At 37.0% G+C, this 20,409-nt stretch overlaps 1 protein-coding gene across 10 annotated transcripts in view; it reads right to left on the bottom strand.

Moving 5' to 3' along the window:
* Window positions 1-20,409, bottom strand: part of foxp2 (forkhead box P2) — a 746,195-nt gene that overhangs the window by 84,231 nt on the left and 641,555 nt on the right. For 9 of the 10 annotated variants that reach the window (XM_048607717.1, XM_048607716.1, XM_048607725.1 and 6 more), the window contains 4 exons: window positions 6,726-6,863; window positions 5,845-5,997; window positions 3,551-3,704; window positions 308-518 (listed from right to left, as the gene is read on the bottom strand). In XM_048607717.1, coding sequence (XP_048463674.1) covers window positions 308-518; window positions 3,551-3,704; window positions 5,845-5,997; window positions 6,726-6,863 — 656 coding nt within the window. The remainder of the gene's footprint in view (window positions 1-307; window positions 519-3,550; window positions 3,705-5,844; window positions 5,998-6,725; window positions 6,864-20,409) is intronic. The other variant, XM_048607724.1, reaches the window with a different exon arrangement.

The raw sequence follows: 20,409 nt of genomic DNA, 5'->3' as shown, positions 1-20,409 counted from the left end.
TAAGTTGCTAAGGAACTCAAAACTGAGTTCTGAGGAAGGGTCACTGGACCTGAAACGTTAACTCTGTTTTCTCCTCCACAGATGCTGCCAGACCTGCTGAGCTTTTCCAGCAACTTTGTTTTTATTCTGGTTACTGTGGAAACTGGATGAGGGTTCAGCATGGTTTGGGCTCAAGGGTCAGATTTAAAATATCATAACGGACCATCTGATTAAAATCCACTGACTTTGAAGGGGGTGTGTTAAACAACCACCTCCTCTGTTGTCTCCATGTACATAGCGGATACTTTAATCCATCTGAGATATTTACCTATCTCTTCTTGTTGTGACAACTGAAGCCTGTCCGTTCATTAATGAATGATGAGTTATTGGCGGTGATGCTTTGGAAATGGTAGTGGAGGTAGTAGAGGAAGAATTATTGGTAGAGAGATCCAACCCTCCATGCTTCAAAACGCCGTCTTCCATATTGTGCACCCCGGTCACTTCTTTCCAGAGCTGCTGAATCTCTGCAGGGCTTAAGCCTGAAAAATTACAGCACAGATATTACTTAAAAAAAGGAATAGGTAAGAACTGTACTAGTTGGGTGAAGTGGTTAATCTGTTTTACATGCCAAATCAATGTCAGTTCACCCACTTGCTAACAATGATCAAATATTCACTTGAATTCTTAAGTCTTTTTATTGGCTAACAGAATTCATCATGACCTCTACAAGCTGCTCACATATAACTATTAAACAAAATTCCTTTGGCTTGTTCCATCTGGGGCAATGAACGTATACAATGGTGCTTTAATTACTTAAGTGTGAGATTTATGGAGTTCTTAACAGTGGTCCAAGTTTATACCTCACATTGCATTCCAGACCATCACCCCTCAATACCCAGATTTTATAAAGCCTTGTCTGAAATTGAAACGTATAAGATTCTGAAGCGACTTCAATGGATAGATGTGGTAAGCATGTTTCCTGTTTTGGGAGAATCTAGAACTAGGAGATCATTGTTTAAAAATAAGGCATTGCCCATTTAAGACAGAGATGAGGGAAATAAATCTCTCAGAGGGCTGTGTATCTTTGGAATTCCCTTCCTTAAAAGGCAGGGGATGCAGAATTTTAAAATATTTTTAAGGCACCGGTAGACAGATTCCTGAATAGCAAGGGGATGAAACGTTATCTCAGATATGCAGCAATGTAGAGTAAATATTTCGTAGTTTAAACAACATCATGCACTTAAATAACATCTTGAGGGTAGAAAATTGCCTCAAGATACCTCACATGAGGAAAGACAATCAGGGAATGGATGGTGAGGCATGAGTTTAAGAAATCTTTCAAAGCTGGAGGAAGAAAAGAGTACACGTACAGTTGGCTTAGAGAGGGACCTGCTGAGAGAGAGTGACGAAATGCTCTGCAGCCAACAGTGCAGAAAATAGAGAGGAGTGTGCAAAACACAACAGTCAAAGCACATAAGAGTGGCCAATTAAAGCTATGGCTACAGCTGGTGATGAACATCAGGAAGATCAAGGTGATAGAATGACTTGAACAGGACAACAAAATTTGAAATGCAATGCATTACAGAAAAATTAGCTAACACATTTGAGTGACAATGACGATAGAAAGGACAAGTGGGAAATATCCCATGGTATAGGTTATGGCTGAGTTCTGAACTTGCTGCAGCTTTTTTGAGGGAAAAGTTTAGGATGCAGGAAAAAAAGACTGGACAAATCAAATTTAATGGTGACACAAGTTTCAACAGCAGGTAAGATGTGGTGAAACCAGTTTAAAAGCAAGTAAGGGTGTTGGTGATGGATAAATGTAAGATGTATTTGACCAGGGCAAGTTAAATGAGATAGAGACGCTCAGCCTGTACAATAACAAAATAGCTTAATTTAAATCAACCTATTGGCAAACTCCCCTAACTTTGGTGAGCTTGTGATTGTGCTGGAAAGGAGGATGGAATCAGTGGCACTATACCTTTGTTTATCGTTAGAGGTATCAATGGTGACCTTTTCTTTGCTAAGGAAAATAAATTTCAGTTGTCCATTCACTAACAAAAGGAGTAAATGTAGAGCAAATGGAAAGAGGGAGCATGGTGTATACATATTAGATGCATTTGAAGCTTACTGTGCCCACAAAAAGAAAATCTCAAAAACAGCATGTTAACTGAGAAAAAAGATGGATCCATTGGGAGTTGTGTAGGGTCAGAGAGCAGAGTAAGAAAAGAATCAATTTCTGATGGAATGCATGGAATTGTTACTGCAGAATGCAGGGATATGCAGTTGGACTATCAAACAGAGCAGATAGAAGAAAAAGACATGGTTCACAATGTTGAACAAGGTGAGGTAATGTTGCAGTCACAAACGGTGTAATTTGCAGAGGACCTCAAAGGTCCAGGTTCAAGTCTTCACCTGCCACTATAAGTTGTCATAACATATCCATAAAAGTTGATTAAATTATTTTTATATAAAAAATTCTGGTTTCAACTCTGGGTGTTTCTTTAAGTGGCTTTTGCGTGCAGGAGAACTTTTTTTTGTTCAGGAAATGTGGCCATTTCTGGCTAAGCCAGCACTTGTTGCCCAGTCCTAATTGCCCAGGAGACAGTTAAAAGGCAAACACATTGCTGTGGGTTGGGAGTCTCATGTAAGCTAGTCTGGAGAAGGATGGCAGATTTCCTTCTTTGAAGAACATTCATAAATCAGACTGCAAAATGTGCATTACTTTAAAAAAAAATCTAACTTACAATGAACCATTTAAATGGACAAAGTTCAAAGTGAATCAAAATCTTGAAACAAATGTTGTCCATGTTATGGTAAAACAGTCTGATTCTGTGTTTGCCCAAAAACCTCACATTTGTATGAATTATTTTTAAAATGTTAGACTATTAAAATCATTTTTCTAGCATCAACAATAGTGATAGCATTTGCAGACTTGACGGCCTTGTTGGATGACACACTTCGGCAAATGTGAGAAATTGGCTTGCTAACTCAATTGCTTGCCAGATTATTGTGCATCAGTTTCAATGTATTGATTTTGTCTCTTGATTTGAAAGTTTCTTTAGAACAGGGTAAAAGCGAAGCTATTTCCTTCAAATAGATCTTTATTCATTTACCCATTGTATTTTTCACTGCTGGAAAATTTATACACTGCATTTGTGTACATTTAGATAAAATTTTACGTTCATTTCGTGTTAAACGATTGGGATCCAGGCAATTTGTTTGACTCCCTGAAAGTTGGAGTCAAAAACCTATTTTGTAAAAGGTCCAATCGTAGCAAAAGCAAAATGATTGGGATGGTATTACTTGATTTTGGGTGATAATTCACCTTAAACATTTCCTCAAGAAAATTGCCACAATGAGAAGAAACCATTATTTTACATATTTACTTTTTAAATATTCTCTTAGTAAGTTAATACAACACTGTTCAGAGTTTGCAACAAATTTTATATGTTGCAATAACAAAATTAGGTAGTGCTACTCTATGCATGTATTTGCAATAAATAAGTAACTAAATGACAACAAAGCAATAAAGACCCCTGCAGCCTTTAATAGTATTATATTCCATTACCTTGTGGCAGAGATTGGACTGAAAGGGACGGCTGTCCAGGTTGAATAGTAATGAGTCCCTGACGTTGTAAGTTCATCAAATGCTGTTGTTGTTGGATTTGCTGCATTTGGAGAAGCTGCTGTTGGAAGACAATCTGTTGGGCCGCCAACTGCTGCTGTAAAGACATGTATCGATTCATACAGTGTAAAACAGAAACTAAAGTCTCAGAGATAAGTAATTGTAAAAAAAATGTTCTTAACTGAATGATAAATTTACGACATTTATTTGTAATACTTGTCATCATGAAAACATCAAATGTTTCTCTGATTGGACCATGTTATTTGATTTGCAACAGATGTGCTAACCACCTCCAAAGTGGTTCACATGAAATGAATCATAGGCTGACTTTCTAAACAAGAACCTAAAATCTGCTTTCATTAGATCATCTCCATGTTCAGGATTGTTGGAAAGAAAAGCAGAACAAGAAAAATGTGACATGCTGCAGCCTGCTTCCCATGCTGACTAACAGATACTTGCAATTATGTTTTATTTTCATCATTGTAAAAAAGATTACACCAGGATTTAATTTTAATGCAAATTTCTGGGAGAACAGCATACACTGAAATGAGAAATTCTGTGAAACCGTACTCAAAATTGTGCTTGAATTATACTTATTTACATGCCTGAATCCTGTAACTGGAAACTCAGCTATGTAGGATTCCTCCTTATAATTTAAATTGGCACTGTTTTCATTTAAGAGTGGATAATCATTTTCTGTTTTGGGACTGAGAAGATCTGGAAGCGCTTGGTACTATTTTCTTGCCAATGTTAACACGAATGACAATTATAATAATACAAAATCTCAATAATTTTTGTTTAGTGCCATACAAACAAACAATCCGGAAAAGCTTTGCCGAGTGATTTTCTTGAATATTTTCTTGTTCGTTTAAAGAACATCATAAGCACAAATTTGTTAATACAAATTACATACATGACAAAAATAGGTACACAAATGATATTTAGTAAGTGTTTTGAAAATATAACACATAGCGAGTACAGATTATGTATAACTAATTTCAATTACCAAAGAAGCTCCTTCAAATGCTAAGGTCACCTATAACATTACATTTATCCAGGCCCATTGTATAAAATCTTCGCAGCAAGATCTTTATAGGCAGTGCTGCTTTTGCAGCTGAATAAGTTTAGTCCTTAGTGGCCCATGAATGTGGTCTCAAGTGATCTATTAGTAAACTGGGATGTAGCCTTCATAGCATTGCCCTGTTAGCTTTCTTTTCTTCTCTTGTCGGAATACATTAAAACTGGGAATACATTCAAGGCAGAGAAATGCCCTATTACAGGAAAGAGTCTAACTTCCAATTTTTTGAGGCATTACAAGACAAACTGGAGTTCCTGGGACTCAGGAGGATATGAGAAGGCAGTCACACTTCAGAGGAAGACAAGCTGCTGTGGAAGACCTTTCACATTAGTTTGGGGAAAAGCAAAACTTCTGATGCACTCACTGGAAAACAGACTGCATAATGGAGCAAGTCATGTGGATGGCCCAAAGCCTCAAGAGAAATAAGGGAGCAATTTCTATTCCATATTTGATGGCTGCATGAAATTCTGTTCACAAATCCAAACAGAAACAATGCCTCAGGAGGTCAATGCTGTTTCCTGTACGTTTGCATAATATGTTTCTTGAAAACAATGTCCACGATACCTGCTGATCAATTTAACTACCTCAACATGTTTTGTTTGTATTATGTTTATATTTGATGCAGTTTGCTGACAAGAGCTAGGTAGGCCAGGGAAACAGGCCTGTCAGGTTGATTTATGAGCACATCAAACTGTAACTTTCTGCTCGCCAGTCCAAACCTACAGTAGCAGTTCATTAATCAGGGACCTGTGACTTTGAAGTCTATACTCAACCTGGGTTTTTAACAGTAGGCTAAATTTGCATGCTCTCTGAGCTGTACCTCTGAGGAAAAACTGAGGCTCCCTCACCAACTCAGAATCTCTGTGACTACAAGATAATCAGTACTTTGTCCATCACACAGCTTGCTCTTTGTACACTGTGATTCATTAGCGAACATTAAAAGACAGCAGGTTTGGATTACAACTTTCGAGTTCCACACTACAAAGAAGAGGGACATGAAAGTACTACTGTCATTGTTATTAGACTCAGCAAAATCATAATAATGTACCTTTGACAACCAGAGGCTCGTTACAGAAAAATGTGATCCTATCCTTGCCTCTCTTCCACCTCCTTTTCACCCCAAACTATTATGTAGGCAGCCTAGTTACTCAGTACCTACCTCTTTTGATTGCTTGGCTGGATGTTGTTGTTGTTGCTGTTGTTGTTGTTGTTGCTGTTGTTGTTGTTGTTGTTGTTGTTGTTGCTGCTGTTGCTGCAAAAGCTGAAGATGCAACTGTTCCTGCTGTTTTTTATAGAACTCTTGAAGCTGTTGCTGAAAGCCAATAGAGACTGTTAAACAAAATGAACCTAAAAATTAGAAGCGCGTAAAGAAATTGGATGGTTACGCAAAGCAAATTTCAGTGTTTTTTTGAGACAAACCCCATGGTTAGGTTCTTAGCAGAAAGTTAATTAATCTGTCAGTCCATTCAGCTGGATGTCACAGGACTGCAATTTCAACTGATATGACTGAACAGATCCTGAATATAGTTGTGCAAGATGTCATTACAATTTAAAACTTCTAATACTGTTTTTTTTTCCAGAAATCACTTTTTAAAAGATATCTTTAGCTAACAGCATAATATATAAACTGCTTAATTTAATAAAAAGATGAAGTGAAGCAGTCTAAACAATTCCAAATAATTTTAATGGTGATAAGAAAATACCTGCGATGGATTTATAGCAAAAATACTCTAAATGTGGTGTTGTAATTTATTTAATTAAATAATTTATAGAATTGAAACTTATTTTCTCATTTTCATTGAAGCACTTACATATGCATAATCCATTACTAATATGCATAATTAAAATCAAAACAAAAACAAATGATTATTTCAAAAACTTATTTTAATGAATTCTAATTTTGTTGAGGCAGATGCATATGCATATGATTAAAATATGGTATTATAATACAACTACAAAAAAAAACTGGGCTTCTTGAGCCATTTTCAATTCTGCGTGTGACTTGTCAAAAAAGCAGGTGTGCTGCGGGTGTTCTCATACCTGCTGTAACATGACTGCTTGCTGCTGCTGAAGTAGAGCCTGAAGCTGCTGTGGGGACAGCACTTGCTGTTGAAGGATCTGCTGCATCTGCTGAGGGGTGATCACCTGGGGAGTCATCATGGCCACTGACACAGGCACCTGCTCCAGCAAGAGAGATTCAGAACATCAAGCCAAACCAGCAGACTGCAACATGCTGTATGCTTTGCTTGGTCTTGCAGCACTTGCTGAAGGGACAACATTTTCAAAACGGTGAGATGCCCAGAATCAATGTTTGTCTTCTACCCTCAGCACTGACATGCTGCTACAAGATTTCTTGTGGCGATTACATTGTTTCTTTATGTGTTGTTGTACTCTGTGAGCAACGCCTTGCACACTAAGAGATGAAGTTAATACAATGAACAGCTTTTGAGATACACTATTTGAAGGCATTGCTTGTACTAACCAGCTCATAATCTGAAAACTTGTCAATCTGCCAAGTTATTCAACCTTTGAAAAAGCAATTACTTTCTTCTTTGAAAAGGCAAATATCTTCTAATATAAATAAAAAAAAGTCAATGTAAACATTTCCTCTTTAACATTTTCTTATGGACTATTAAGAAAGTGATGTGACAAAATCAGAAAATGATCTGAAAATAATTTGACAACTTTTTCAATTTGAAGGTAGTTGTTCAATAGATTTTCAGTGGAGACTACTTTTAACTCATGAAAATATTAAATTCCAAAATTCCTTAGCAAAATCAACCCAAAGTAACTGCTGTAAACTTACCTCTGATACAAAAAATGAGAAATTTAGAATGAGATTCAGTACACTAAATTATATTAGCATTTTTTAAGCTTACCAGAAAAGCATTTCATGCAGTTGGCTTTGCCAGGAACAATACAGGGTGTGTGTAAAGCTGACAAGTTATAACAAAGGACACGTATCACAACCAGCAATGCTTTAAATAAATTAAAAGCTTCCTTTTTTTCCCAGACAACTGGCATCCAACCCACTGAAAATAAACCTCCACATAAACATTAGTCGCCTTGTGACATCCAAATATTCTGTTGCTGGAAAATTAAAACATTCATTGACAACACTATTCATATTGACGCTGATGTTTAGTCATACTGGATGAGGTTTTTTTGTGTGAATTGTCAGCAAACAACTTAGTGTAGTAAATGAAAACTGTATGCATGCACTACAATTTCATAAATACACACGAGAAATAAAATGGAATAAGTTTCTATTTTCACTGCCTTAGTGGTGACCTGTGGAGCAAATCACGTGACCTTTATAGCAATCGTCATTCCAAATGGCCAGAACATCAACCAAGTAGTGAAGACAAAAATCTAACCATTTATGTTATCAGCCAATTAAATTTAATTAAATAAAGTTATCCTTACTCATGCTTTGAATTGCTAAATTGTTTGGATCAGGAAGGTTTAACACTCACTTTCACTAACAGAGTCGATCTAAGTTTGCACTGTTTTTAAGGCACCACAACTGATCACAGGACCCCAATCTTTGGAAACTTTGCTGGCAGAGGATAAGACGGAGTTCAACCGAAATGTCCCTCAGACTCACATGTGCTCACTTTGTTTAGGAATTAGGTGGGAGGGCGGAAGAGGGTAACTAGGGTCCATACGCCCACAGTCAGGAAGAAACAACAATTTTAAGAGAGAAGTATACAGCACAACATTGTTCTCTTAATTTTTCTTTGACTGAAATACACAAACATGCTTGTCTTCTCTTCAAATTCTCACATAGTTGTATTTTCTTCTAATATAAAAATGTATTTGTTTTACCATGCTATAGATACATGATACATAAACACCAGTGCATAACATTAAGGGAAAGAGTCACAGTACACGACAGATCACATATTTTACTTTTCCAAGTCAAAGATCACAATCAATTAGAATACCTCTGAGCATGACCGGTAGTAAGAGGGGTAAGTGATTGTTTACAACATTCAGGCACGCAATCAAATCCGCAATATAAAACAGTGTTAATAACCTGTAAAATGGGAAGTGTCCAGTATCAGGAAGTACATGAATGATGCCACAAAACTGTGAGGATTCACGTACACCATCTGAATGATGTATGAGGCTGCTTCTCTGCTACCTCAGCTAATTTGTAAAATATTGTTAGAATTTGCTTCAATAGAATAAAAATAAACTAATGGTTGGACTTATAGACAAATACTTAATACAGCAGCGGTGTGTCAATGGTTTTATGGTATCAATAATTATTCTATGAATATAGTTTAAAATCAATGCCATAAGGCAACATGTATATATCAGAGTAATTAGTCCAGTATTAAGATTTATATAATGCTTACCTATCAAAGTTTTCGAAAGTTTGAACATCTCAATTAAAATCCCACAATCTTGCCATGTAACTTTCTACATATTCTTTGTAATCAGGTGTTGGTGGAGTTAACAAATTTTGCAATTTCCATAATGCGACACACAGAAAATATCAAAAGCAAAGATGCACATGAGAGTTTGAATATTTTTTATGGGGTGGATTTCAACTCTGCATAAGCTCCTCACAAAATACTGCACCAGCAAGTTAATTTCCCACCTGGATCGAGGCTACAGGTGACAACTTCAACCTCTATACTTTCTTTAAATCCACCAGAACGAGCGAACAATTCTTATTATTCTGTCAACTTCCAGGTAAGCAAAAGGTGAGATAGGCTTCAACAGAGGGGACAATGGGCTGGAACTCTGCTGGTCAGGCTTGTCTGTGTTCTCCTACTGCTTGACCTCACAAAACAAAGTTTTAGATTCAACTAATCTTTTGTGTCTACAAACCTGCTTTTGTGTTGGCTGTAAGATACTGTGGATTCCCTGCTTAAACTTGGTTTAAAATCACATCAAGTGGATCCCAATTTGAATAAAGCTTTGAGGCCCATACAGCTTTGGGTGGGGGGGCTTTATGTACTTGCAGTTTAGAGTTTAATTTCAGAAATCATCAGGAGCTGAGCAGCTCAGTAACCTGCTCCTGTTTATTTGTTGAGATGTTCAGTCACGGACAGGTGGGTTGGAATAAAATCAACGCCTGCATGTCAAATAAAGACAACAAATATTTTTCCTTCATGCTGAAAAATGAATGTGGAATAGATGGGTTGCTATTTTAGTAACCTTGAGCTCTCAATGTGAATTTTGTCTCAGATCATCTTAAAGCAGTTTTTAAGAGGAAGAAAAAATGTGAATCATCCAATCTCATTTTTGGTACTATATATGCAAAATAACATACTGTACAATATGTGAAGAGCCTGAAATGAAACTTCGAAACTGTCTCTTGCTAATAAAGCTGCTCAGATTATTTTACACACATCTTCACTTTAGGCCTTGACATGCCCTTGTTGTTCTTTTCTCTCAAAGCTAAAGTTCTCCTCTTTGATTAGCTGAAACATTTGCATGGTCACTACACATTTTTCATTTTGTAAGTCATTATGCATTAGCAGTCTTGATCGCCTAGCTTGACTAATCCTGATGAACTGAAATCACAGCTGAAGGTCAAACTACATCCCACTGCACATTCATATTCAAACAAATCTACAGCATTGTTCCTGGAGTCCTAAAACTTGGTGAATTAGAGCCAGCAGATTTTTCATCTCACCATTTAAATGTTAGCCCATGTCTGAAACTTTGTGCTACAGATAATTTACTGAACTAGCAAATGCCCCCAGTATTACATTTGTATTGTGGTATCAAAATGTTCAAAATGAATAAATTAATTAGAACATTTATGAACCGAGAACAAAAACCGATGATACAGTTTTGCAGACGAGAGCTGCTGAGAGACAAATGAACATCAGCGTGATGCTATACCCGGTTACAATGTGTAAATACTTTAAATTTAACTCCATGATTAAATATTATTGATGTAACTCTTTGCAAATATTAATGTATATTTCTAATTCACATTGCTGCCTTTATATCAGTTAGTACATGCTCAGCATTACTCACATTAGTTTCTCTCAAATAACGTTTCTAAATTGTCGGTAAAAGAGGAACAAAATTTTCAAATACTATTTCAACAAACCATAAAACTGTCCCAATAAGTCTGACATTCTTTGAAAACCAAATACTGTAAACATGGAATTTCAGCGTCCTTTGTTCTATCACTGTCTTTCCAGCAGATTGATGGATGATAATCATCTTAATTTCACTTGCTCCTCAAAACAAAAGCTATAGAAGGCAACACAAGACACCAGCCCATTCATTTTAAGACCTGCATAATGCTAATTCCAGCATTTATCTGTATGGTTTTCTGCCTGATGTATCAGAGCTAGAGAGATGAAAGCAGATAAGTAATTGCTCTCCTGGTTCTTATTCTTCACTGACAACCCATAAATTTAATTTTACACACACATTCATTTACATTTTCAAGTATATGACATGATAATTGCTGGAATGTAACACCTCCATTCCTGTAGATACAGCATTGAGCTGACTGACAAGTGTGGTGAATAGAAAGGAATAGAGGTTGAATTGCAGTAAATTTTACTTCTAAAGATGAGGCTATGAAGGGCTAACAGTAATAAGCATTCTCAAACCAATCTTACTGAAAACATTCTCACGTAAAAGGAACAGTTTAGCATCAACTATCCCATTCTCAGTACTTCTGCTTTATTTCTGTACACATCTGAATTACTATACTGAAATAATCAGTAATTGTTGCTAAATTTGCTGTCAGATTTTAGGAAATTAATATCTGTCAACCGAAATGCATTTTGTCCTTCGTTTATTTTGTTCTTTTTGTACCGTTTCTGTGTAGAGGATATTTTGAAATATATCACTTTATAAAATATCATTAAGAACAGATTATTTGCTCAAATACCATATTTTCCCTCCAATTTTTCCTGCAGGAGTGTCTTTTGGCTTTCTGAAAATATAAAAGACTACAAACTGACTCGCTATTCTGTGGTTCCAAAGACAAGTTCAAGAATGGAACAAAGCACTCCAAATTGGATCCTGATGAGAAAACATCACCAACTTCTCAGAAGAATTTCAGATCATTAAGATGCTCTTGCTGCGGTTGGAGTCACTGATGAGGCTCTCTAACTGACAGAGGTCAACTTCAATGGAGGCAGGCAGGAAGAAAAGGGAAAACTGAGGTAGATTTACTGTGAACCTTGTACCAAGAAGCTCAGCAATTACTCTGTCTGAATACCGACGGCTAATAACAACGGATCAAAGATTGGATAGCTTTCCTAGAAGCTCTCTAGTCTGCTGGCTTGCATGTTTTTTTTTTCACATGCAGCTCTGTTTTTTCAATTGCAGTTCTGTTTGGAAAAAAATAAGAATTACAATGCACTACAGTCAGAAACACTATATCCCAATTTGTTTCGTACTTCCAAGAAAGGCAAAGTATAAAGCAAAAGCTCAGGTCAATGGATTAACTAATCTGTACAATAACCACAAAATGTCATCTTTGCACTGTTTCTGATGGTCGAAACTATCTTTTGACAGATCAGGGTGCCTTGCCACTTCCCAGCTGACAAATAACAATTGAAGACATGCTAAGAGCCACAGTCATCTTTTCTCAAAATATGAGATAGGGCCATTCAGCAGTTAAAGGTTCTTTTCAAGACTGTACCTTATAAAAATATTATAAAACTATAATACAGCAAATGTGAAGTCGTTGGCTGGCTTATCAAGCTGGCTGGTTATTGTACAGACATTTCATCAGCATGCTAGGCAACATCATCAGTGCGGCCTCCGATGAAGTGAAGTTATTCTACTCTGCTTGGAATTTATATGATCCGGTCTGCTAAGTTGGGCTGTGTCATTTCCGATTCTTTTTTGCATGGGTTTGTATGCGGGGTCTAATTCTACATGTTTGTCGATTGCATTACGGGTTGAAAGCCAGGCCTCTAGGAATTTCCATGCGTGTCTGTGGTTGGCTTGGGCTAGGATGGTCACGTTGTCCCATTTAAATTGATGGCCTTCATTATCCAAGTACACTGAGATGACGGAATGTTCATCATGTTGTTTTGCTGCTAGCTGGTGCTCATGTATCCTGATGGCTAATTTTCTTCCGGTCTGGCCGATGCAATGTTTGTTGCAGTCATTGCAAGGTATTTTGTAAACAAGGTTGGTCCTGCGTGTCATGCTTGTGATGTCTTTGGTCTTTGTGAGTGTTTGTCGTAGTGTGGCTGTGCGCTTGTGTGCTACCATGATTCTTCGTGGTTGTAGGAGTCTCGTTGCCCGTTCTGATATGTTCTTGAGATAGGGTAGTGTGGATAGTGTCTCGGGACGTACTGTGTCCTCTCGGCGTTGTCAATCCAGTAGACACCTGCGGATGAAGTTGTTGGGATATCCATTGTTAGCAAATACCTTGTACAGGTGGTCTTCTTCCTTCTTGTGTAGTTCTGGTGTGTTGCAGTGTGTTGTGGAATCCACAGCAATCACCCAACGTCCACAAACAAAGCTGTGTTAGGACACTATTCAAACAAGCCAGACCACACTGCAACATGCCAGAACTACGCAAGAAGGAGGAAGAGCACCTATACAAGGTATTTGCTAACAACGGGTATTTCAATTTCATCCACAGGTGCCTACTAGATAGACAACGCCAAGAGGACACAGTATGCCCTAAGACACTAGCCACACTACCCTATATCAAGAACATATCAGAACTGACAACGGGACTCCTACATCCACTAGAAGTCATGGTAGCACACAAACGCACAGCCACGCTATGATAAACACTCACAAGGATCAAAGGCCCCATACCCGTGACATGCAGGACCAACATAGTTTACAAAACAACTTGCAATGGCTGCAACAAACATTGCATCGGCCAGACCGTAAGGAAACTAGCCATCAGGATACACAAACACCAGCCAGCAGCAAAAAGACACAACAAACTTTTCCTCATCTCCGTTCACTCGGATAATGAAGGCCATCAATTTAACTGGACAATGTGACCATCCTAGCTCAAGCCAATCACAGACACGCATGGAAATTCCTAGAGGCCTGATTTTCAATCCGTAATGCAATTAACAAACATGTAGAATTAGACCCCGCATACAAACCCATGCATAAAAGAATCGGAAATGACACAACACAACTTAGCAGACCGGATCATATAAATTCCAAGTGGAGTAGAACAACATTGCTTCATCGGAGGCTGCATTGATGATGTTACCTAGCATGGTGATGCAACGTCTGTACGATAACCAGCCAGTTTGGCGAGGAAGCAAACAACCTCATCCACAACCTGAACTACTAATCTTAGCAGATTCACACAATGAAAAAGTTCTAATGTTGAAAATAATGGACATGAATAAGCTATTCCCAAACAAATCTGATACAAGGAAGTTTACAAAATAAACTGTAGTACTGATATGATGAGATAATAGAATACAATTAATGCTCATTTAAAACAGCAAATATCATTTGTTTTCTATAAATACTTTAATTCTGTTTAGTTGCTATATGGTTTATGGGATTTTAATTACAAGTTCACATACTTCTAGCAAACACAATTCAAGAAATCTAACTTGAAATCACTAAAAAAAGAGTTCACAAGCTGAAACTGATGTTCCAGTAAACAATAAACCGAAAGAAAAATACTGACTTTCCTCTGCTCCATTTGTGTAAATGAATTAAATTTGTACGTGTACAACCTTCTACAAGTTAGACTTGTTTTGATTTCCATATTGAGTCATGGACAAAATGTTTGCTCCACAACTAATATTTCACAGTGGATTTTATTTTACATATAAGCTAACTAAAGACAGATAATGAGTTCTGCCAGACTTAACTAAACCACCATGTATTAGCAAAAGATGTGAGGACTGCATTTCAGCTAAATATGGCAGATTTTACATATATCTCACCGTCTTTCACTATCATTTTACAGCAGCTAGTTTCACTCGGAGGCTTGCGAGGCTACAGGTAATGTGAAGTCCATTAGGTCATACTCTTCATAGTATGACACACAGTAAATTACAAGTGCTTCAAGCAGCTCAGTGAATTACAGTTCATCACTTTCAAAAGGGTTTCCACTACAAAGCTAGATATATCAGATCTGGCAGTTAGAATCCAATTAACACTCTGGTCACAGTAATCAGATTGTACATGTGGAACGAGCATAATTCTTTTATTGCACCTATGCATTTATGCAGGTAAATTTTGTGACTATTATTCCTGCATCTTTAAACTAACACAGTCAATTGACTATAGGTTATAATTCAGGTTATGTTGAAGAACTCCAATGAAACTCTCAGTTCCAACAATTCATATTACTTATAGGTATTGCTACCTGCAAAATGGTTTGTTTTCCAGAGGTTTACTTCCACTTGACATCAGCTATATGCTATTAGATGTGTGCAAAAAGAATTGCAAGCAATCTTAACATTGAGAGTCCTATTTACAAGAATCTGAGTTTTTCCATAACCAGCAAATGATTATAGGGTTTTCCAAAAAAAAATCTCCTGATGCAGGCTTGTAGAATGTAACTGACATATTAAATGACATTTACTCGCTTACAGCAAGTAGTTGTCAAACCAAACCACTTACTGCAGCACCGTTTGTGATACCCACGACAGAATTCAGGGGCATTTAGGTTTTGTTGGTACATACTTCTTCCATTAAAATAGGAAGATATGAAACAGCTATTGACAATACAGTCTGCTGGGAATGCATTATTTTATGAAGAATTCAAAAAAAAACTACTGTCATTCTAATGTTTAAATATAACCCAACAAACAAACCGGGCTGTTTAAAAAAAAACCAAAAAATTTATTAGAGTTGGAGAGTACTACAAACAACAAAACTTTTCATTTTTCATTAATTCTTTAACCATTTCAAAAATTTAAAAGGTGCAGTTTTAACCTCCTTCACCTGCTGGAAACCATGTTGGTGGACAATGCCAAGTCTACCATTGCCAACAAGAACTGTGCCATCTTCATTATTAACCAGATCTTTTGAAGAGGTGCAAAGGCCATCTATCTAAATCAATGAATTTCTGCTATGCATGTAAAATCAGAGTACAATGATATCAAACCTAACTGGAATTGTTAATCCTGGCCTAACTGCAGAAGCTATTGACATTTTTTCAGTGGACTGTGGAATGGGGATCCAAGATAAGATGAGGCCTTTTAAAGTGATTTTCATTTACCTTTCTTGTGGACCTTAAGTAGTAAGGTGGTGTCTCTGGGTTTCAGAACAACTGTGTAGTTTTTCCCTGCTCTCACCTCCCCCACTTCCCTCCTGCAAAGAGCCATTTTCTAAAAGAGTAGAATTTCTGTCAGTAGCAAGATATAACGTTAATATAATTCAATTATACGCCATTTCAGTATCCTTTGCTTTCCATCTATGTGTATATGTCATTTCCTACTGGGATTCCAAATTTGGAGAGGGGAAGGACCCATGGACCGCTGATCTACAGAGAAATAATGATCCAATTATGAACCTCATGATATGCCTAGGAGGATTTAGCCTCAAATTGCCCTCAGGATGTAGCTATTAACATCAATTATACATGTCATTTTACACTGAGAGGCTGTATATATGCTAGATATGTGTATATATAAATATATATATGTATATATATAATATGAAAAACTATCTTAGTAGGAAAATAGTAAATGATGTATGTTATATAGTAATCATGTCCCTCAATACAGCACCATTTCTTGCTTATTGTACTTCAATAACTCCTCTAGTGTTACAGAACTGTTAGTTTGACCACTTTTATGGTAAACAGGGAATTGTGCTTAGACGGATCTGACTGACATTTGACCAGAATACTTTCCTGAAATATTATGGAATTTTAATCAATTTTAGTCAGAATGCCAGATGAAACACTTCAGATCACATACATAAAATATAGCAAAATATTTACTCCATTAAATTGTATCTTCTGTTGGTTTTGTTGAGAATAGCACTGATGACACAGATCATTCTAATCTCTCAGCTGAAGTCAAAAGTGCATTACCACAAAGAAATGCTAGAAATAAAACTCTGCTTTTTGCAATTATGTTACGATCATCACCAGTTCAAATTAAGGCACTGAAAAATTGAACTGGACAGCTTCTTTAAAAATTGGGGCTGTTGGTTGTAGTGATCAGTTCAGGTACAGCGACTAATCACTAATGTAGACCATGTCTTGATCAGTGTAATGATTTCTGACTCATTATCAAATAAGCCCTGCATTTCTGAGTCAAATCTCTGAAATGAAGATGTGGAGAAACATCTTCACTCAATGGGTTGGGGGGGGGAGGGGCGTGGCAGTGAAGGTATGGAGAATCTTTGGAATTCTTGACTTAGAAGGTTGTGAATGGGTTATCATTGAGTATTTAGGGCTACAATGGAAGGAATTCTGGTGCTTCGAGGAATCAAGAGACATTGGCTGAGAATGGGAAGGTAGAGTTGAAGCCAAAGATCACCTTTTAAGTGTTTTTTTTTCTCCTTTATTCATTCACAGGATGATGTGCCAGCATTTATGCCCAGGGAGCAGTTCAGAGTCAACTACATTGCTGTGGATCTAGAGTCACATGTAGGCAAACCAGGTAAGGATGGCAGTTTCCTTCCCTAAAGGGCATTAGTGAACCAGATGGGTTTTTCCCAACAATCAGCCATGGATTCATGGTCATCACTAAACCCTTAATTCCAGATATTTATTGAATTCAAATTCCACCATCTGCCATGGTGGGATTCGAACCCAGGTCCCCTGGACATTACCGGGGTAAACAGTCCAGCGATAATACCACTTGGCCATTGCCTCTCCTTTTAATAGAATGTTAGTCTCCAACTGCTTCTATTTCTTCTTTTTCTATATGTTGTTATGTTTGCAAAGGTTCCTATGCACAGCAATGAGCCCATTTGAATTTCTAGGCAATTGCAATGCATGCACATGCACTAGGAATTATGCTGGGCCAGTATATTGGAAATTCTTGACGCCATTACATGTGATGACACTGGAGTCACAGCAACAAACAGTTGTTCATTCAAGATCCTTAGGAGTTATGCACCTGATACATTATGCAGATACTAACATAACACACATGGATGGGTACAGCAGAATACAACCATACAGCAACTTACCCTTCACAGGCATTTTGAATTTATTTGTGTTTTGCTGAGATAGATTACTGTATAAGCTAGATTTTATAATCTCCATTATTGGAACATATACTTCATTGTTAAATGGCTTTGTTGAAACACATGCACGCACAACTTGAGAGGCTAGGTGACACAGTGAATCCAATCAAAGGATGGGTAATTCACTGTTAGTCACCTCTCATTAATGGGTGAAATAAATTTCAGGACATATTAATGAACCTGAATATGTTCACCATATTATGCACAATGTAGTGAGTCCAAAAATAAATTAATACTGTACATCTCAAAGGTCACAGACAGTATAAAGTAGACATGTATATAAATCTGTCCCTGTATATTCCACTTTTACACCAACAGTTCTGCATTACATAAAGCAACTATGTATGATGTCTTAAAATGAGCTGATGATACAAATGCTTAAAAATTGGACAACATTATATTGAATTTACTTCTGGAATCTTAGTAATACTTCATTTCTGAAATACAAACAGGTTTCAAATGGTTCTATAAATTTACTCAATCTAAATTAGTACACAATGATACAAAGACTGCAGCAGTGCAGTTCTTGCAATCTGTTGAGAGAACTCAGCAATGGTCAGATTTTCGAAAAACCCAAGAGAAAATGTTGAAATCATGTACATTTGGAACGAAAATTTGTGTAAAAACATAGGGTTTTTAATGGAATAAAATGAACGACACAGACCAAAAACTTAGTCAAAGAGGTACATTTCAAGGGTTATCTTAAAAAAGTAAAAAGCGGTAGAGAGATTTAAAGAGGAAATTCTAGAGAATAGGGCCTGGGAATAGGTGAAGGCATAATCACAAGTAGTTGACCAATTAAGACTGGGGTGCTCAAGTGACTAGAATTTGATAAGCACAGATATTCTAGAGAATCGAGAGTCTGGAAGACAGCAGAAAAATAGTTGGGGAAGAATTTTAAAATATTTCTTACCTGGAAGAAATACATTCATTTATAATCACAGGGGATGCGATTATTTTCTTTAACAAAAGCAAAAATAAATGTGACATGTACTTAAGATAAAATATATACTGTTGCTATAGCCGTTAACCCCCTCCACCTTGATTTTTCTACAGCCTTTGACATTGTTGACCACAATCTAATTCTGAAACACCATTCTCCACTGTCCAGTTCAGTGGGATTACCCTCACTTGGTTTCACCTGCCTATCTCATTGTAGCCAAGGCACACAAGTTAATGGTTTCCATTCACACAACCACACTATTATCTTTGGAACACCCCAGCAAGTTATTCAGGGTAAAATAAAAGAATTGTGGATGCTAGAAATCTGAAACACTAACAGAAAATGCTGGTGAAACTCTGGAGGTGTGGCACCATCTGTAGATACAGAAACAGAGTTAATGTTTTGAGTACAGTGACCCTTCATCAGAACTGAAGGTCCTATTCTCATGCATTTACAGTCTATCCTTCAACAATATCATCCACAGACAAAGGTTCAACCTTACCAACTACTTCCACACTGATAATACCATGCTCTGTCTTACCATTCACCTTTGAACCCTACCCTTCTCTCTGTCAAATTGCTTGAGGAGCCACGCTCTTATTAAATTCCACCCACAATTTCTAAATTTGCAAATAGCTTCGATTCTAGAGGGACAGTCAATACTGGGGAGGACTGCAACAAATTAAAAGAAGCTATTAACAAACTTGCAGAATGAGTATATAATTGGCAAATTAATGTGTGGCAAGACAAAATGTATATTACTTAGAAAATAAGAATCTAAATCAGATAGAAGAGCAAAGGGAGTATAAATATACAAATTACTAAAAGTAATGACATAGGTTAACAAAACCATAAAAATAGCAAACCAAACACTAGGGTTTATTTCTACAGGGATATAATTGAGAAGAAGAGATGTTATGCTAAATTTGTATTGAACCTTTTTCAGATCACATCTGGAGCACTGTGTACAATTCAGGTCACCAAACTAGTAAAAGAAAGAGGCACTGGAGAAGGTGCAAAAAAGATTTACAAAGATGATTTCAGAAATATGAGGGAATAACTAATAGGAAAGGATGAAGGACTACAAAGAGAAAGCTGGGGAGTGACCTAATGGTAGTCTTCAGAATTATGACAGGTTTTGGCAGAGTGAACATACAGAGAATGTTTTCAGAGGTAGGGCAGAGCAAAACTAGAGACCATCAATATATAGGCAAGAAATCAAATAGGGAATTCAAAGGACACTTCTTTGCTTGGAGATTGGTGAGAATGTGACACTCTTTACCACAGGGAACGGTTAAGGAGAATAGAACGGATGCATTGAAGGGAAGGTTAGATAAACACATGAAGGAGAAGGAAATAAAGAGTAATGGCTATTAAAGTAGAAACTTAAAAACAGAAGGTGGCTTGAGTGCAGCATGGATGTCAACATGGACTGTTTGGAGCAATCTCAATGGCTTGCTTTTGTGTTATATATCCTATGCAATCAACTCACAGGGTTGCAGACAAAAATGGGAACATGTGAGTAGGTATATCCTTCTTTCAAAGAGCCAGCAAAGGCTTGACAGACTGAATAGCCTCCTTCTGTGCCGTATGTTTCTATCATTCTTTCAAGTTCATTATGGACATTCT

The sequence above is a fragment of the Rhincodon typus genome, chromosome 18 (assembly GCF_021869965.1).
Source record: "Rhincodon typus isolate 14 chromosome 18, sRhiTyp1.1, whole genome shotgun sequence".
NCBI lineage: Eukaryota > Metazoa > Chordata > Chondrichthyes > Orectolobiformes > Rhincodontidae > Rhincodon > Rhincodon typus.
Note: the sequence above shows the minus strand (reverse complement) of the source record. Positions and strands in the feature narration are given on the sequence as shown.